The sequence below is a fragment of the Amaranthus tricolor genome, chromosome 2 (genome assembly GCF_026212465.1).
Source record: "Amaranthus tricolor cultivar Red isolate AtriRed21 chromosome 2, ASM2621246v1, whole genome shotgun sequence".
Taxonomy (NCBI): Eukaryota; Viridiplantae; Streptophyta; class Magnoliopsida; order Caryophyllales; family Amaranthaceae; genus Amaranthus; species Amaranthus tricolor.
In genome coordinates this window covers 8,977,703-8,992,374 of record NC_080048.1, presented here as the reverse complement: position 1 = coordinate 8,992,374, position 14,672 = coordinate 8,977,703, and the positions used below count along the sequence as shown (strand labels likewise).

The 14,672-nt window shown below is 32.4% G+C and overlaps 1 protein-coding gene across 2 annotated transcripts; it reads left to right on the top strand.

Annotated features, from left to right (window-relative positions):
- The first annotated feature begins 1,389 nt into the window (after positions 1-1,389).
- Positions 1,390-14,502, top strand: LOC130806300 (protein LEAD-SENSITIVE 1-like). Of its 2 annotated transcripts, none has more exons than XM_057671317.1 (4): positions 1,390-1,575; positions 2,486-2,531; positions 7,153-7,307; positions 13,634-14,502. In XM_057671317.1, exons 3-4 carry the CDS (start codon positions 7,214-7,216, stop codon positions 14,308-14,310), a joined length of 771 nt encoding a protein of 256 aa, XP_057527300.1. In that variant the 5' UTR covers positions 1,390-1,575; positions 2,486-2,531; positions 7,153-7,213; the 3' UTR covers positions 14,311-14,502. The 2 variants fall into 2 exon arrangements, with proteins under 2 accessions (XP_057527300.1, XP_057527299.1); XM_057671316.1 differs by having other exon boundaries at positions 2,473-2,531.
- Positions 14,503-14,672: the final 170 nt, after the last annotated feature.

Below are 14,672 nucleotides of genomic sequence, written 5' to 3'. Positions count from 1 at the left end.
TTTATCGGTCCGGTCATTACCGGAAACAGGTCACATTCGGTCGGTCAAAAACGGTTTTTTGCAGGTCGTAATCGGTATACAGATCATAACCGGGCGGTCAAAATCGGTAATCGGTCGGTCACAATCGATATGCGGGTCTGAATCGGTCGGTCACAATCGGTCGGTTTTGGTCGGTATCGGTTCAGTTCAATTTAGTTGAACCGGGATTCAGTTCTGTTCAGTTCAGTTTTGGTTGGTATCGGTTCGGTTCAATTCAGTTAAACCGATATTCCGGTTAATTTGGTTGATATCGGTTCAGTTCAATTCATTTAAACCATGATTTAATTCAGTTCAATTATGTTCCAATTATTCTGTTCCAATTTGGTAAAAAATCGCATCGTGTTGCCTCATAATGTCATTGATCATGCGTTTATCCATGATGGGAATGATATATAGAAGGTGGAACCTCACATCAAGTTTTATAGATGTCGTTAGGTTATGAGTTTTATGACATCAAATTCAACTAATCAACTCCGTCTAAGTTAATTAATAGATCATAACATGTTAATTGATCGACTTGACCCTTGTTAGCCCATGGGTGTGTTATTTTAAGCTAATGTGATCAATCTATCTAATCAATCTAGCTGCCAGCGATCTAAGTTAATTGATTGGTTTTTCATTCTATTTCGTCCTATCTAAGTCAATCATGACAAGTTAACATGTAAATCCATCTACGTTGATATGTTTGATTTTAAATGAGGTTTTCGAAAACTAATCAACTCGATTTAAGTTAATTAATTTATTTGATCATAAGTCTAATTTTTCAACTTGATAAATCGATTATAATTAATTAATATATTTGATCATATCATGTTAATTATTTCTATTTGATAAATCAACTCGTGAATTATTCTAACGATTATCTTTTTGGGTGTAATTTATAGACTTTTCAATTTCAATATAGAATTATATAAATACCAATAACATTATAACATTGTTTTTTTTTTGGCAAATAAAATAATAGTTGCATAATTAGAAGTATATATATATATATTTTAGAAATAAGAAAGAAAGAGGTTTATTTATTAAAATTAAGAAGTTTATTTAGAAACCATTAAATCAATGAATTACTCATATTTAAAAAAAAAATTTAGTTGTAAAAAAAAAAAAAAACACATAAGATTATCCCATTGGTGCACAACCTCAATACATGGATTGTCAACTTGGCAAAAGGCATGATAAATCATAACCCTTCATTTTGAAATCAATTAATCTAAACCATTGATTAAACATACTCTAATATATTAAAAAAAAAAAAAAAAAAAACTAATATGAACCGTTAGATCAAGGGATCTAATCTAAACCGTTGATAAGCCCAAGTGTATTTCGCTAATTGCTCCGCGCCTTCTCTGATTCTCTCCCTAAAAACCTAAAAACCCTTAATCCTAATTCTCTGATACTCAGCAGCGCCGTCCCCTAACCCCTTCCCTTTTTTTCATTCTCTCTCTAAATCCCGCGCCTAATCCCTGCCGCTCCTCTCCAGCCAGTTCGCCACCGGCCCACCGCCACTCCTCTCCAGCCGGTCCAACCGTCCAAGTAAGTCTTCTTCCATTTTTTTTTTGTTCGATTTGTTTTTGTGTTTAATTTTATGGGTTTAATGTGTTCGTTTAGGGTTAGATTTAGGGTTTTTTGTATTTAATCTTTGTTTTTTGTGTTTAATCTTTGGTTTTCGTGTTTAATCTTTGTTCGATTTAGTCTTCCAGTTTTTTTGTTCTTAATCTTTGTTTCGTTTTCGTGTTCGATTTAGTCTTGTTCCACTTTTTTTTTGTTCGATTTGTTTTTGTGTTTAATTTTATGGGTTTAATGTGTTCGTTTAGGGTTAGATTTAGGGTTTTTTGTATTTAATCTTTGTTTTTTGTGTTTAATCTTTGGTTTTCGTGTTTAATCTTTGTTCGATTTAGTCTTCCAGTTTTTTTGTTCTTAATCTTTGTTTCGTTTTCGTGTTCTTAATCTTGGTCCAAAAATCAGTTATTCGGTCTCAATCTTTGTTCGGTTCTTAAGGGAGTTTTTTTGTTCTTAATTTTGCAATACTTAATCTTTGTTCGGTTCGGTCTAAAGATATAAAATGCGGTTCTTAATCTTTGTTCTTAATCTGGGTTGTTCTTAATCTTCATTTGATTTTATTTGCGTTCTTATGAATTTTTTTGACTTTCATTTAGTTCTTCGTTCTTCATTCTTGTCTTGTTTTTGTGCTTTCTTTCTGGCTTTCATTCTTCGTTTTTGTTTTAATTTAGTTCTTCATTCTTCATTCTTGTTCTTGTTACTTTTTATTAGCGTTTTTGTGCTTTTTTTTTTAGTATCATTCGGTTTTATTTTGGTTACTTTTTATTTTGATTTTTGATTTCTTATTCTTGTTTTCATACTTGGTTTCATGTTCTTGTTTTTGTTATTGATTTCAGTTTTTGATTTTGATGGAGATTTCATTTTATTCAGATTTTGTTGTTAGGGTTTTGTTTCTTCGGACGGAGCTGCAGTTTTCCACTCATTTCACTGTAAGATTCAAATTTTATAATTGTTTTCATTCAAGTATTGATTTTCTATCCTGTTTTTTTTTTCCTACAATTTTTTGTCATTTTCGGATAATTTCATTGTTAAATGCTGCATTTTCGGATAATTTTCTATCCTGAGTTGATTGATTTTGTGTTGATTATATGGTTATAATTGGAATTGAAATTTTATTTTTTTAATTAATTGTTTGCAAGTTTTGATCTTGATTGAGTTTTATTATTATTTTTGTTGTTTTGAATTTCATTCATTAAGCTGTTGGACATGTCATAGGTGGTTATAGCGTGCTTTACGTGGAAATTGTGATTGGGTTTATCATCATTTTGGGATTTAAGTGTGTCATCTGTATAATTGTTGTAATTAGTTTGTTTGCTTTGGAGATATCTGTATAATTGTATAATTGTTGGGATTTAAGCGTGCTTTGCTTTGGAGACATGTCATAGGTGGGTTGTTTTCTATTTTTTTGTTCGTATGATGAATGTTTGGGTTAATTTGCTAAATCAGTTGCTAGATTCATGTTCATGTTGGCAAATAAAATCAGGTATTTTGTATGATGAATGTTCATGTTCAAATGTACTGTTTATCTTCTTGATGTTTTTAAAGTCGTTTTTAAGGAGATATTAAGTGTTATTGAGGAAAATAACACTGATCATGATGATAATGCTTCAGGTAAGTGTAGTGCTCTATGAAGATTTTTTTCTTGTAATTGGGTTTTTTACCAAATTATCATATCTTGTATTGGTTTTTTACCAAGATGTTTTTAAAGTCGTTTTTGTTCGTATGATGAATGTTTGGGTTTTTTACCAAATGAAAGTGGTTTATCAATTTCATAGGTTAATATTTTGTATTGGTTTATATTGTTATATGTTGATTTTAATACAGTATTAATTAGTCAGCAAATTAACCTGAACTTGGTACTTATATTGGTTGCAAAGTATGAACTATGTTTATGCAATTTTGCAATTTCTGAGTTTTGTAAAATTTATACTTAATTTTTTAGAAAAGAAAAAGGCTTTACTAAATTACTGAGTTAATATATATTAACTTATAATTTATATATTTATTTTATAAAAATTTATATTTAATTTAATTTTCATCATATAGAAATAATATAATTAAGTTTAATTTAATTATTTTATATAAAATTTTATTATATTTTGACAACTTAGAAGAATTATGTAGATAAGTTCGGTCCAAAACAGGTTCGGTACAAAACAGGTTCGGTACAAAACAGGTTCTAGGTTCGGTATAATACAGGTTCGGTACAATATAGATTCGGTCAAAAACGGTCGGTTAAAAACGGGTATTAAGCGGGTCGAAAACAGGTTTCGGTCTGAAAACAGGTTCGGTATCGGTCGGTCACGGTATGATAAAAACAGGTCGAAAACGGTTTTCGGTTTAAAACAGGTTCGGTACCGGTCGGTTTCGGTATGTGTAAAACAGGTCGGAAACGGTTTCGGTCACCATTCGGGTTCGTTAGCGGTCGGTATCTGGTCACTTGTATTCGGTCAAAAACGGGTTCGGTATCGGTCGGTAACAAGTCGGTAAAACAGGTTTCTGACCACATTTACAGCCCTAGTATTTATGTTGTAATTAGTTCGGGTTCACTTCAAATGGTAAGCAATGAGTTTAGGTTATAATTGTGGACTTAGAGTTAAGTTATAGGTGATCACTAACGTCCGTATTCATCGATAATTGCTAATTAATAATTGTAATTTGTAAATTATCATAAAAAAATAAAAATTATAATATTAAAATAAATAATTAGAAAAGTTAATTTCACAAATTAGCGTTATTTACTAAGACTTTCTCATGGGTATTAGATTAGTATTTTTTTTCTTTTGAAAAGAGATTAGCTTAATAGAAGTGATCTCATCAAGACCGTCTTATTTGAAAATTAATGTTTAACTTTAGAAACTTTTTAGTTATATGGGGGTTGCAAAATTTTAATTATTTTTTCAAATATATTTAGGGGGTGTTTGGTATGACAACTTAAAATGTAATGAAAAGGGAATGTGTAAATAGAGGTAAGGTAATGGTAAGTGGTGTTGCTATTATTTGTTTGGTATGAAGAGAGCAAAGGGAATAAGGTAAGGGAATTCCTTACACCACTATTACGAGCGGTAAAAAATTAGAGGATTCCATTTCCTGAAAGTAACGTAAACGATTACTTTAGAGTTGAAACAAATAATATGTAACGGTTTGAGTTAGACGTTTCCATTAGTGACCTTTAAAAAATGGATATCAAACAAGCCTTTAATGTGTATTCAAATATTATAAAATTAGCATATTACAATGAAATAATTTTACATGCACAATAAATAGTTTATACAAAGATATTTTTAAACGATGTGATTTATAATTGAAATTGATCTTTAAGATATTAAGATATTAATAATTGATGTTATATGAAATTTAGAAGTATGAAAGTGTTGAATGTTTAACACTTATACTAATATTCTTGTTACCATCTCTAATTGGGTCGGTCCATAAAGGAAAATGTAAAGTAATTATTCGGTGGACATTAAGGATATTATAAGTAGACATTTAAGACATTATAAGTATTGCATGCTTTACTCGGTGGGCATTACGGATATTGTAAGTAAGCAATAAGGATACGGTAAGTAGACATTAAGGATAATGTAAGTAGGTATTAAGAATCATGTAAGTAGGCATTAAGGATACTATAAGTAGAATAGGCATTAAGAATATTATAAGTATATATTAAGGATAATATAAAAAGGCATTAGGAATACAGTAATTAAGTATTAAGTTTTAATTTACTAGACTTAAGAGACAATCTCTCAACAATGTTTGTATTCAATTTACCTTATATATTATATGGAATGAAAAATCAATATAATTAGAATACTTGCAATTATCCATGTGGTGAAAAAATTAGTACACTTCCTTCGAAAAAAAAAAGAAAAAATCAGTACACTTATATATGTGTACAGAAAAATGAAACAAAACCAGCTTTTCATAACGAAACAAATATAACAATATTCAAATAAAAAAGCTATGTAACAATATAACAATATTCAATTTACCTTATATACCATGACAAGTATATTTAAATTTATTTGTAGGATCATATAAATTGACAATTAAAGTATATCAATTCAATCTCAACCCTTCATTTATTGTAAGTAGGATCTCAATTTCAATAAAATTGAATAAAACAAACGCTAAATAATAATCAGAAAAATTACGATTACGATCATTGAGTCTACATGAAATACTCTGTTCTGTATGGCCCCCAAAATAATTTTGTGTGCTATGAAGATTGTTAGAGAGCTATAAATCCTTGTAGTGATCATTTATGAAAATCATGACTTGGAATGTAATTAAGCTTTAAAAATGAATTTTTAGTCATGCCAACATTAGCATTCTTCAAAGATTAAAATATCCTCTTTAAGTATTCAAAAGATTGATAGATAAATATTTACTTAAATATTACACATTACAATAGTATAAATCGCCGACAATACTTGCAGTTTCAATATTACTTTGAGCAAAAAATTATAAAATTCGTGCACATATTAGAACTTATTTGGTTGACACTAAACTTAGAATATAATAAGCTTTAAATTTTTGAATTTTTACTCAAAGTAATGTCAAAATCAACAATCTTCATAAATAGAAATATCCACTTGAGTACCGGAAATATTAATAGAAAAATATTCACTTAAATATTACATATTGTTTAATAGTATAAAAATCGTTGACAACACTTGTAGTTCAAACGTTACTTTGAGCAAAAAATCATCGAATTTGTGCAAATATTAGAATGGTTGACATTAAATATCATAAGAATTTGAACTTTCTAGGAAATGTCAAAATGGATTATGTTTGCTTAACAATTAACATAGAAAATTAAAATTTCAAGGGAAGTTAATTTCTATGACTTGTAGAAAATTAATCACCATAATACCCTTAGTAATTACAAATTCCTGTATTAATTTAAAAAAACTACGGCCATTTAAACATGATTGTTTTATTCCTAGGCAATTAGAAGAATTAAATTCCCCTACATTGTAAATTCTTATAAAAAATCAATTCTAGTGACAACCAAATAATTTTTGAATGTTGACTTTTACATTAGCTTTTTGATTTGTTGGTTGGTCAAACAAATAAAAAAAGTATTTAACAAATACTTTTAATTTTAAGCGAAAATAAAAAAGTTAAATGAAGTAGCTTTTATTGTTTACTTTTGGCTTGTTGCACTAATAAAACAATCAACAACTAACAACAAATGTCTAAATAGCCAAATATCTCCCTAAAAGCTGATTTTTTCAACTAGCTTGAAGCCAATAAAAACAACAAATATAAATCAATGGAAAAAACAAATAGCTAATCGTCGACCTCGAATTACCAAACATTCCAAGTAATTAACTAAGTTGAGCAATAAAAATCCGTACACAAAAGTTCATCATCTTTAATATTTCCTCATCAAAAAAGCATTCTTTTATTCTTCATACACGTAATTAACTCGTAATTATCCGTTGTTTAATCTAACCGTGTTCTGTAATTCTGTTGCTGCCTTAATCAAAAGGAAAGGTGTATCATACTTCATAACCGTAGTACTTTACAATTTTGTCTTGACAGGTTTGCTACTTGCTCCCATCGCCATCAAAGTAAAAGCAGGAGAGGAAAAGTCGGGTATCAAATGGGAGTTTTATCCAACAAGATTTCAAGGGATGCCCTCAAACCCGGAGATCACATCTATTCTTGGAGGAATGCATATCTTTACTCCCATCATGGTTTTACTCTCTTTTTCTCTCTTTATCTTTTCTGGGTTGTTTTGATTTTTGAAATAATCCGATTAAGTTTTGTAACTGCTATTTTGATAAACCCTTATGAGGAATTTTAGTGATGATGATATGGGTAAATGTGGTATCTGTGAATTCGCATGTTTGGAAAAATTGCTGTTTTTTGATTTAGAATTGGGTTATTTATAGTTCTACCCTTGGATGTTGAGATTATAGAGAAGCAATTTTTGCCTGAATATGGAATTGGGGAAGAACATTTTGTATAGCCTTAGGTTGCATATTTGAATGGTTTGGGGTATGTGAATAAAGATGAACTCAAAGTTGACATTAGATATACTAGTTTATAATTAAAAAGTGAGTGCAACAGAATTAATAATAAAATTATATTGAGGTCTTTGATGAATCCTTAATCTTACAGAATCCAATCTTCTACATGAACCAAAACAAAATTATGTGAAAGTGTCGCCATAAAAGATATTTCCGTTTTCAATAGTTTTTTTACAACGATGAAGATCAATGCCAGTGATTAGTAATGCAAATGGAACCTAGATACCATTTGAATGTGTTTAATAGGGTCTTGATGTTGATTTTAAGAGATCGGTAGAAAACAATGGAACTGGTGTACCATACCATGCCATCATACCAGGTAAATCGCGCTTATAAAGCTAGTGTCCGGCGGTAGATGACAAACACACCATACATGTACCCCATCGTAAGAGTAGTTAGTTCAAATTCATCCCTATCCTTACAATGATCATCCATACATTCTCCTTATTTTTCTTCATGCTCGTGCAAATTTGTATTCTTTTTGCCAGTCCTTACTCTAAGACTCTTTTTAATGTCTTTATTTTGAGCTCTATATTTAGGGTATAACCATTCATCCTTCTTAACATGCACTTCTTCTACACCTCTATTCTTAATTTCTTCTAGATATTCTGACATGTGGTTTCAAATAGAATTTTATCGTTAATCGTAGTGGCTCACCTTGATTTGATCAAAATCTCGGGTGAATGATTAAGTTAAGGTGCTTGAAACACACATACTTGAAAAGAGCTTCTTTGTAACTAATTTTGTTGCGCCTCTGGAATCCTTCGTGCGAAAACGATGTTCCATATACTTTTTCTTACTTCAACTTAGTTTAATATCTCTTTTGATTACTTTTTTCAAAATCTATAGCTTAGCATTAATCTTATCTCTAATTTGTCCACTTATATCAACAAACAACATGCACCATGAAAGTTTTCCTTAGATTTTTATCTCATCTTGAAACACTACAAATAAGAAAATTTTCCTTCATATATTCTATCATTGTTTTGTTCTTTCTCATACATATCTTGGACTATGGTCATATACTTGAGTGGTGTACCTATCTTTTCCATATACTTCTTTTGATACTATGTCATACATCTTGTTCATATTTCATGAATCAATATATTATTAGTCGTCCATATGGATTATCTTTTGCCATTCATTTTGTTTTTTACCATATCAACCTCAAAATCTAAAATTTTCATATTATTTTTCACTTCTGCCCTCTATATTATCTACAATCTTCATCGCCCTTGTTTTAAAATTTTTAAGTTTCAACTTTCTATTTTCCTTATTGGTTCTTGTTGTTGCACATGTTCAAACCAGGCAGTTCTTTTTCTACTTATTCTAAATTGTTACGATGCTTAAATCTCTTCTTATGTCGTCCTTTTTAATTATTTCCCTTAAAGTATCCACAACATAGTTACACAGAACGCCAAACGGTTCGGGACATGGGACGGGAAAGCGGAACGCTACTTAAGGTGATTCCGGAACGATGGGGAATTAACATTTTTTTTATTTAAAATAAAAATAAAAATAATAAATGCGTTAATAAAAATTACAATTTAAATCATAAATTGCATTACATGAAAATTGCATTGCATAAAATTGTTTGCAACAATGCAAGTTGATGCCGTAATCATGTGTCCTATATCTTGGTGGTCTACTTACAGATCGGAAACACCTGAACTTTCAGAAGTTGCATTGAAAGTGTTGTCCCAACCGTTTAGCAGTTGTTCGGCCGAAAGAGCGTGGAGCACATACTCATACATTCTCAACACTTAAAGGAATCACCTCAATGCCACTCGTGCTGATAAATTAGTCTTTATTCATTCAAATTTAAGACTAATATCACGATTTACAACCAGCTACAACGAAGGACCTTATAGAAAATGGGATATTGATCCCAAAAGTTCATTATTAGAGGATTCAACAATTAGATTAATTGATTTAACTCTTAAGGGTAGTGAAGTTGATTCAAGTAAGAGAAAAAGATAAATTTTTTATTTAAATGGTAGAACTTTTAAGGATTAATGTGTACTTGCATTGTTGTAAACAATTTCATGTAATGCAATTTATTTATTTAAATGTTAATTTTTAACAATGCATTGTTTATTTTTATTTTAAATAAAAAAATGTTGATCGTCCCTATCGTTCCGGAGTCACCTTAAGCCACGTTCCCATCCCACGTCCCGAATCGTTTGGCCTTTCGGGTAACTATGCCCCTCAGTCTCATACACCAAAACAATGTCGTTAGCATACAACGCACGAAGGCATGTCTCAGTGAATTAATCGAGTCATCTCATCTAGGATCATTGCAAAAGGAAAGAAACTTAGAGCGCCCTAGTGAAGACCAATTGGGAAATTTGTTTTGACCACAAGTCTTAACATTTGTCTTCTCTTTTCAATACATATCGCACTATGTTAATGTATTTCTTGGGAATACCCTTTGTCGTTTCCCACCAAACTACATCATGGGATGTGATTATGTTTTGCTGAGTTGGTTGCTACTAACCTTTCGCTCATCTTCCTCCTTTACTCGGGCTTGGTACCGAGCGCAGGCAAACAAACTCCAAATCAACAAAAATAATGTGCAAATAAATTTAACTTACCATGTAGTACTCCATTTGTTCATGGTAACTTGTTTTCGCCTAAAATCAAGTTTGTTATTGGAAATTGTTGTCCTTAACAAGTTTGATGATGTGGCTCATAAGCTTAATACTATGACAATTGTTATAGGCCTTTGCACCCTTTTGTTTTTGTAGATAGGAGCTATAATTCTTAGCCTATAGTCTTTTGTTTGTTCTCTTGTTAAAGAATTTAGTTAACCAATTCGTTCCTTTTTGTGAAAACATTTTTGAGCCTCTATATGATGAATTATTTCCATGGAAACCAAATTGGTTTTTGAAAATGCTTTTCTTTGCAGATTGTGTCACCTTCGCCCTTAATTTCATGGTGTGTATGATAAACTTATTTATGTAGTAGTTAGAATAGTTTTGTGCATCCCAGTTTTATGTTGTTGTGTATTGTGTTGCTTATTTTTCAATCTTTTATGGTATTATTTTCATGCTTTGTATGAATAATGGTGTGGTTTCTTTTGCTTCATTTTCTTGAAGCTTCTCTCTCCTCTTTGTTCTTTTGTCTCATAATGTCTTTGTTCTCTTCCAACCTTTCCATCTATGTCTCTTGCTTTTGGCCATTCTATAAAAAACCTTTCCTCTTTCTCTCGAGTCCAACTTGTTGTATATGCTTATTTTCTCTTGGGTTTGACTTTCTTGTATTTTTCAATGCTTGTCTTATGCTTACATTTCCCTATAGCTGAATATTTTTTTTCTTGAGGCCATTACTTTCTCATTCCACCACATCTTGTACCTTTTCATAACCATACCATCCTTTGCTTTTCTAAAACGGACCTTAGTTGTACTAGTGATGCAATTTTTTTAACTTCGCTCATGTTGAATCCACATTCTCCTCTTTTTTCTAATCTACTTTTTCTTTTTAGGTTTCACATTTGATTTTTCCTTATCCTCATATTTTATTTTTGTACGGATTTAATTGCACCCACTATAACCTTCCTTAGAGTTGAGGTAACTACCATTATCATTTCTCATAGTCAAAAAGTAAGAAGCATTCAGTCTACTGCTCTAAGTCACAAATGTTGTTTACGCTTCCTACAACAACGTTGGAGCCTTATTCCCAAAAGATCGGGGCCGGTTTTAGAACCAATATATCAGTTCTAATGGTCGTCCACATGATTCTTGTACCACATATTAACTACTAACAAATCATATATTTGTGCACAGTATAGATTAGACTCATTCCTCATTTCTGATTCGATATCCAAAACCTCCATGGACTCTTAAAGTGTATTTGCCGAACATTAAATCATTTAAGTCCTCTTAGAATTTGTTTTTGAGTGTTGCCTTGCTCCCACGTGAGGCACTTACAATATTTCCTCTTCCAGGTTTCAACCACATCATTGGCTAATAATGCATCCATCAAAATTCAAAACGCATACTCTGTTTGTTATCTTACCCAAAATACCATGATTTTCTTTATCTTGTGAATGTCATGACTTTTCCATTAACCCCCATTGTCTCTTCCATGCAAATAATGCTAATTTTATGTTTTTCAGTACTATCTATCACATCTATGTACGTCCCTAGAACAGTTCCAAGATATCTATTTTAGCTTAGATTCAAATCTTTTCTTTAGTTTCTTATCCATAAATCCTAATAGTTTTGCTAATTTGACTCTTTGAGAGATGTGGTGTGGCACAAGGCAGAGCTTGACCAAGCAGCCCTTGCATTACTAACACAACAACCAGGGTGGACTGCTCATTTTGACACCCCATTAAATGGATGTTGTGCACCACTTATGGGCAACGACCCAGAAACCGTACATACTTATCACTAGATTCGGAGGAACGGGACACGAAGTAGGGAGTTCTCCATGTTAATTTTTTAAGTGGACTCATGTCATGAGGTATAACGATATTTTATGATGGGAGTCACTAAATACCTCAATCCTGCTCCTTTGCCCTCTTTTTTTCAATCGAAAAAAAAAATAATTGTAAATTAATTACAAGTGTACAATACACAAAGTATTTTGTGAGTTTTGATATAAATAGGAGTGTAATGTTGTATCGGTGTTTGACATAGGACATAACACTTTGAAGTGCTTTTTCAACCTAGGAAATGGTAGAATAATTAACATCATAATATCATTATATTTTCTTGAGGGCCTGTAGTGCAAAAGGATCTTGTGTTGGAAATAATATATTGTTATTAGCTAAAACAAAAAGGTATTTATGGGAAATAAATGCAATTAGACATCAATAATTTGGCAATAGGAATTACGCTTTAAATTATTCTATATTTTTGCCTTTTGAACCAATGTAGCAGGGCTTTCATAGTCTCTATCATCCTTAAATTTTCAAAGGTATTGCATGGTGGGTCATATATAAAAATCTGTCTAAGTTATTGAGCTTTTGTTGCTAGTTTGGAGTAGTTGTTCCTTCTATTTCTTGGGTAACATTGTCACAAGGAATCAGTGTGGTGATATTGAATGAAAGTGTTGCAGCGAAATCTGTAATCAGTATCTTTGACTGTGTATAGTTTGGTAGTGCAGACACTTAAGGTGCACCTGCTTAAATTTCTAGTTGTGTCTGGGTAAGGTGTTTCGGATGATGCACAGCAAGGAATACTTGGGCACACTGAACTGCTTTGATTTATCATTTTGATGAGGTGTTTGCCACTCCTGTGCCCCTAGATTCTAGTAACCAATATCACCTGAGCCTGCATTGCGACTTTCGATATGATTTTTGTTAAGGGGTGAGGGGGTTTTGATTTTTACCGTAGCCTGTGATATTGCTCTAAACGTCCACATTTTGAGGTTTTGTTGTATGTTGACCAGTTGAAGGTATTAACGGAGTTTGATGCTGGATATGCGAGGCATATGTGTTCTTGAGTAGATATTTAACGAGCTTCTGTGCAAATTTTTTTACGCACTGGGGTGACCAAGACAAGTACCTTGAAGCTTGTCAATTCATTCAAAATCTTGCGAGTTGATTAGCTATTGTCTTTTGCATGATTGTAAATTCAGGAAAATGTATGTTGGACTTAGTTCAGGTTTCCTTCTTTTTGATCTTTTTTGTTCTCTGATTATTATAGTAGGTTGCTTAGGCTTATATATAGGGAGTTAGATCTTACGTTACTCAGATTCATGAATTCATCATTTTAACTCTAGTACCCATATCGTATCCTCAGCAATCTGACATTCTTATGATGCTTTAACTCTTCTTAGGCCTAATAATAGAAAATATCTGCGGTATAACCAAATTGCTAATGGAGGTCACAGTATTTGCAGTTTCTCTTTTCATTTTCCGACCATTATCAATTCAGCACACATGAATCTTTTGGAATCTTGGTTGCAGACCTACGCGTTTCATCGATTTAGTTATCTCAAATTTTCAATTGCTTACCCGTCTTTGGTGTAATCTATGACAGGCATATATGCAGGTGACGGAAAAGTCATTCACTTTACAAGAGGACCAGGCCAGGAAATAGGCACAGGAACTTTTCTAGACAATGTTATCTTCAGTTCATCAATTTCCCCGGATCGCTCACAATGCCCGTGTCCTGTATGTGGTGACCAATCAAACCTCAGTGGTGTCATCTCATCCTGCCTAGACTGTTTCCTCTGGGACGGTGACCTTTATCTCTTTGAATATGGGGTCTCTCCTGCTTTCTTCCTCGCAAAGGCACGTGGTGGGACCTGCACACTTGCTCGCTCAGACTCTCTAGAAGACGTTCTTTCCCGTGCTTCTTTTCTCCTTGAAAAAGGGTTTGGTGGTTACAACATTTTCAAGAACAACTGTGAAGACTTTGCCATTTATTGCAAGACGGGTCTACTCGTGGTTACAGACATCAGCGTCGGGCGAAGTGGACAAGCTACATCTTTTGTTGCTGCTGTGAGCGCAGTCGTCTCATCCCCGCTTAGATTCTTGACCACTAGCTTCAGTGGGTTGGCAGCAGTGGGATGCAGCATGTACTGTGTTAGCAGGTATGTGTCCGATATTGGAGTGAGGCGTGATGTGATGAAGGTACCTGTCGAGAGGCTTTTATGTCGCCCTGATTTTGGCCAGCCAAAACCAGATGTGACTGCAACTACCAAACAAGACTAGCATTTGATCCGTCTTGCTTAGAACATCTTGTTGATGCACTTCTCATCGTCTTTGTTTATCTCTAATTCCTTATGTTTTTCTTTTCGCGTGGAATTATCTGTTTTTATCAGCTCTATTTAATCCGCACATTGATTAACTGGAAATGTGTTATTCTGCTTGATTGAAATTCTGGGGGAGCCAAATTGGTGAAAATTTGTAAATATGGAAATTGTGCAAGTCAATCTATTTTTATTATTTTTCTAAATGTTAAGTTGAATCCTAAGATAGTAACATCATAAACGACATAATACTTTGATGCTTGTGGGCATTGTTGCCTGGAATGATATTCGGTTCGGAAGGAAATGGGAACAAGGAACACAACA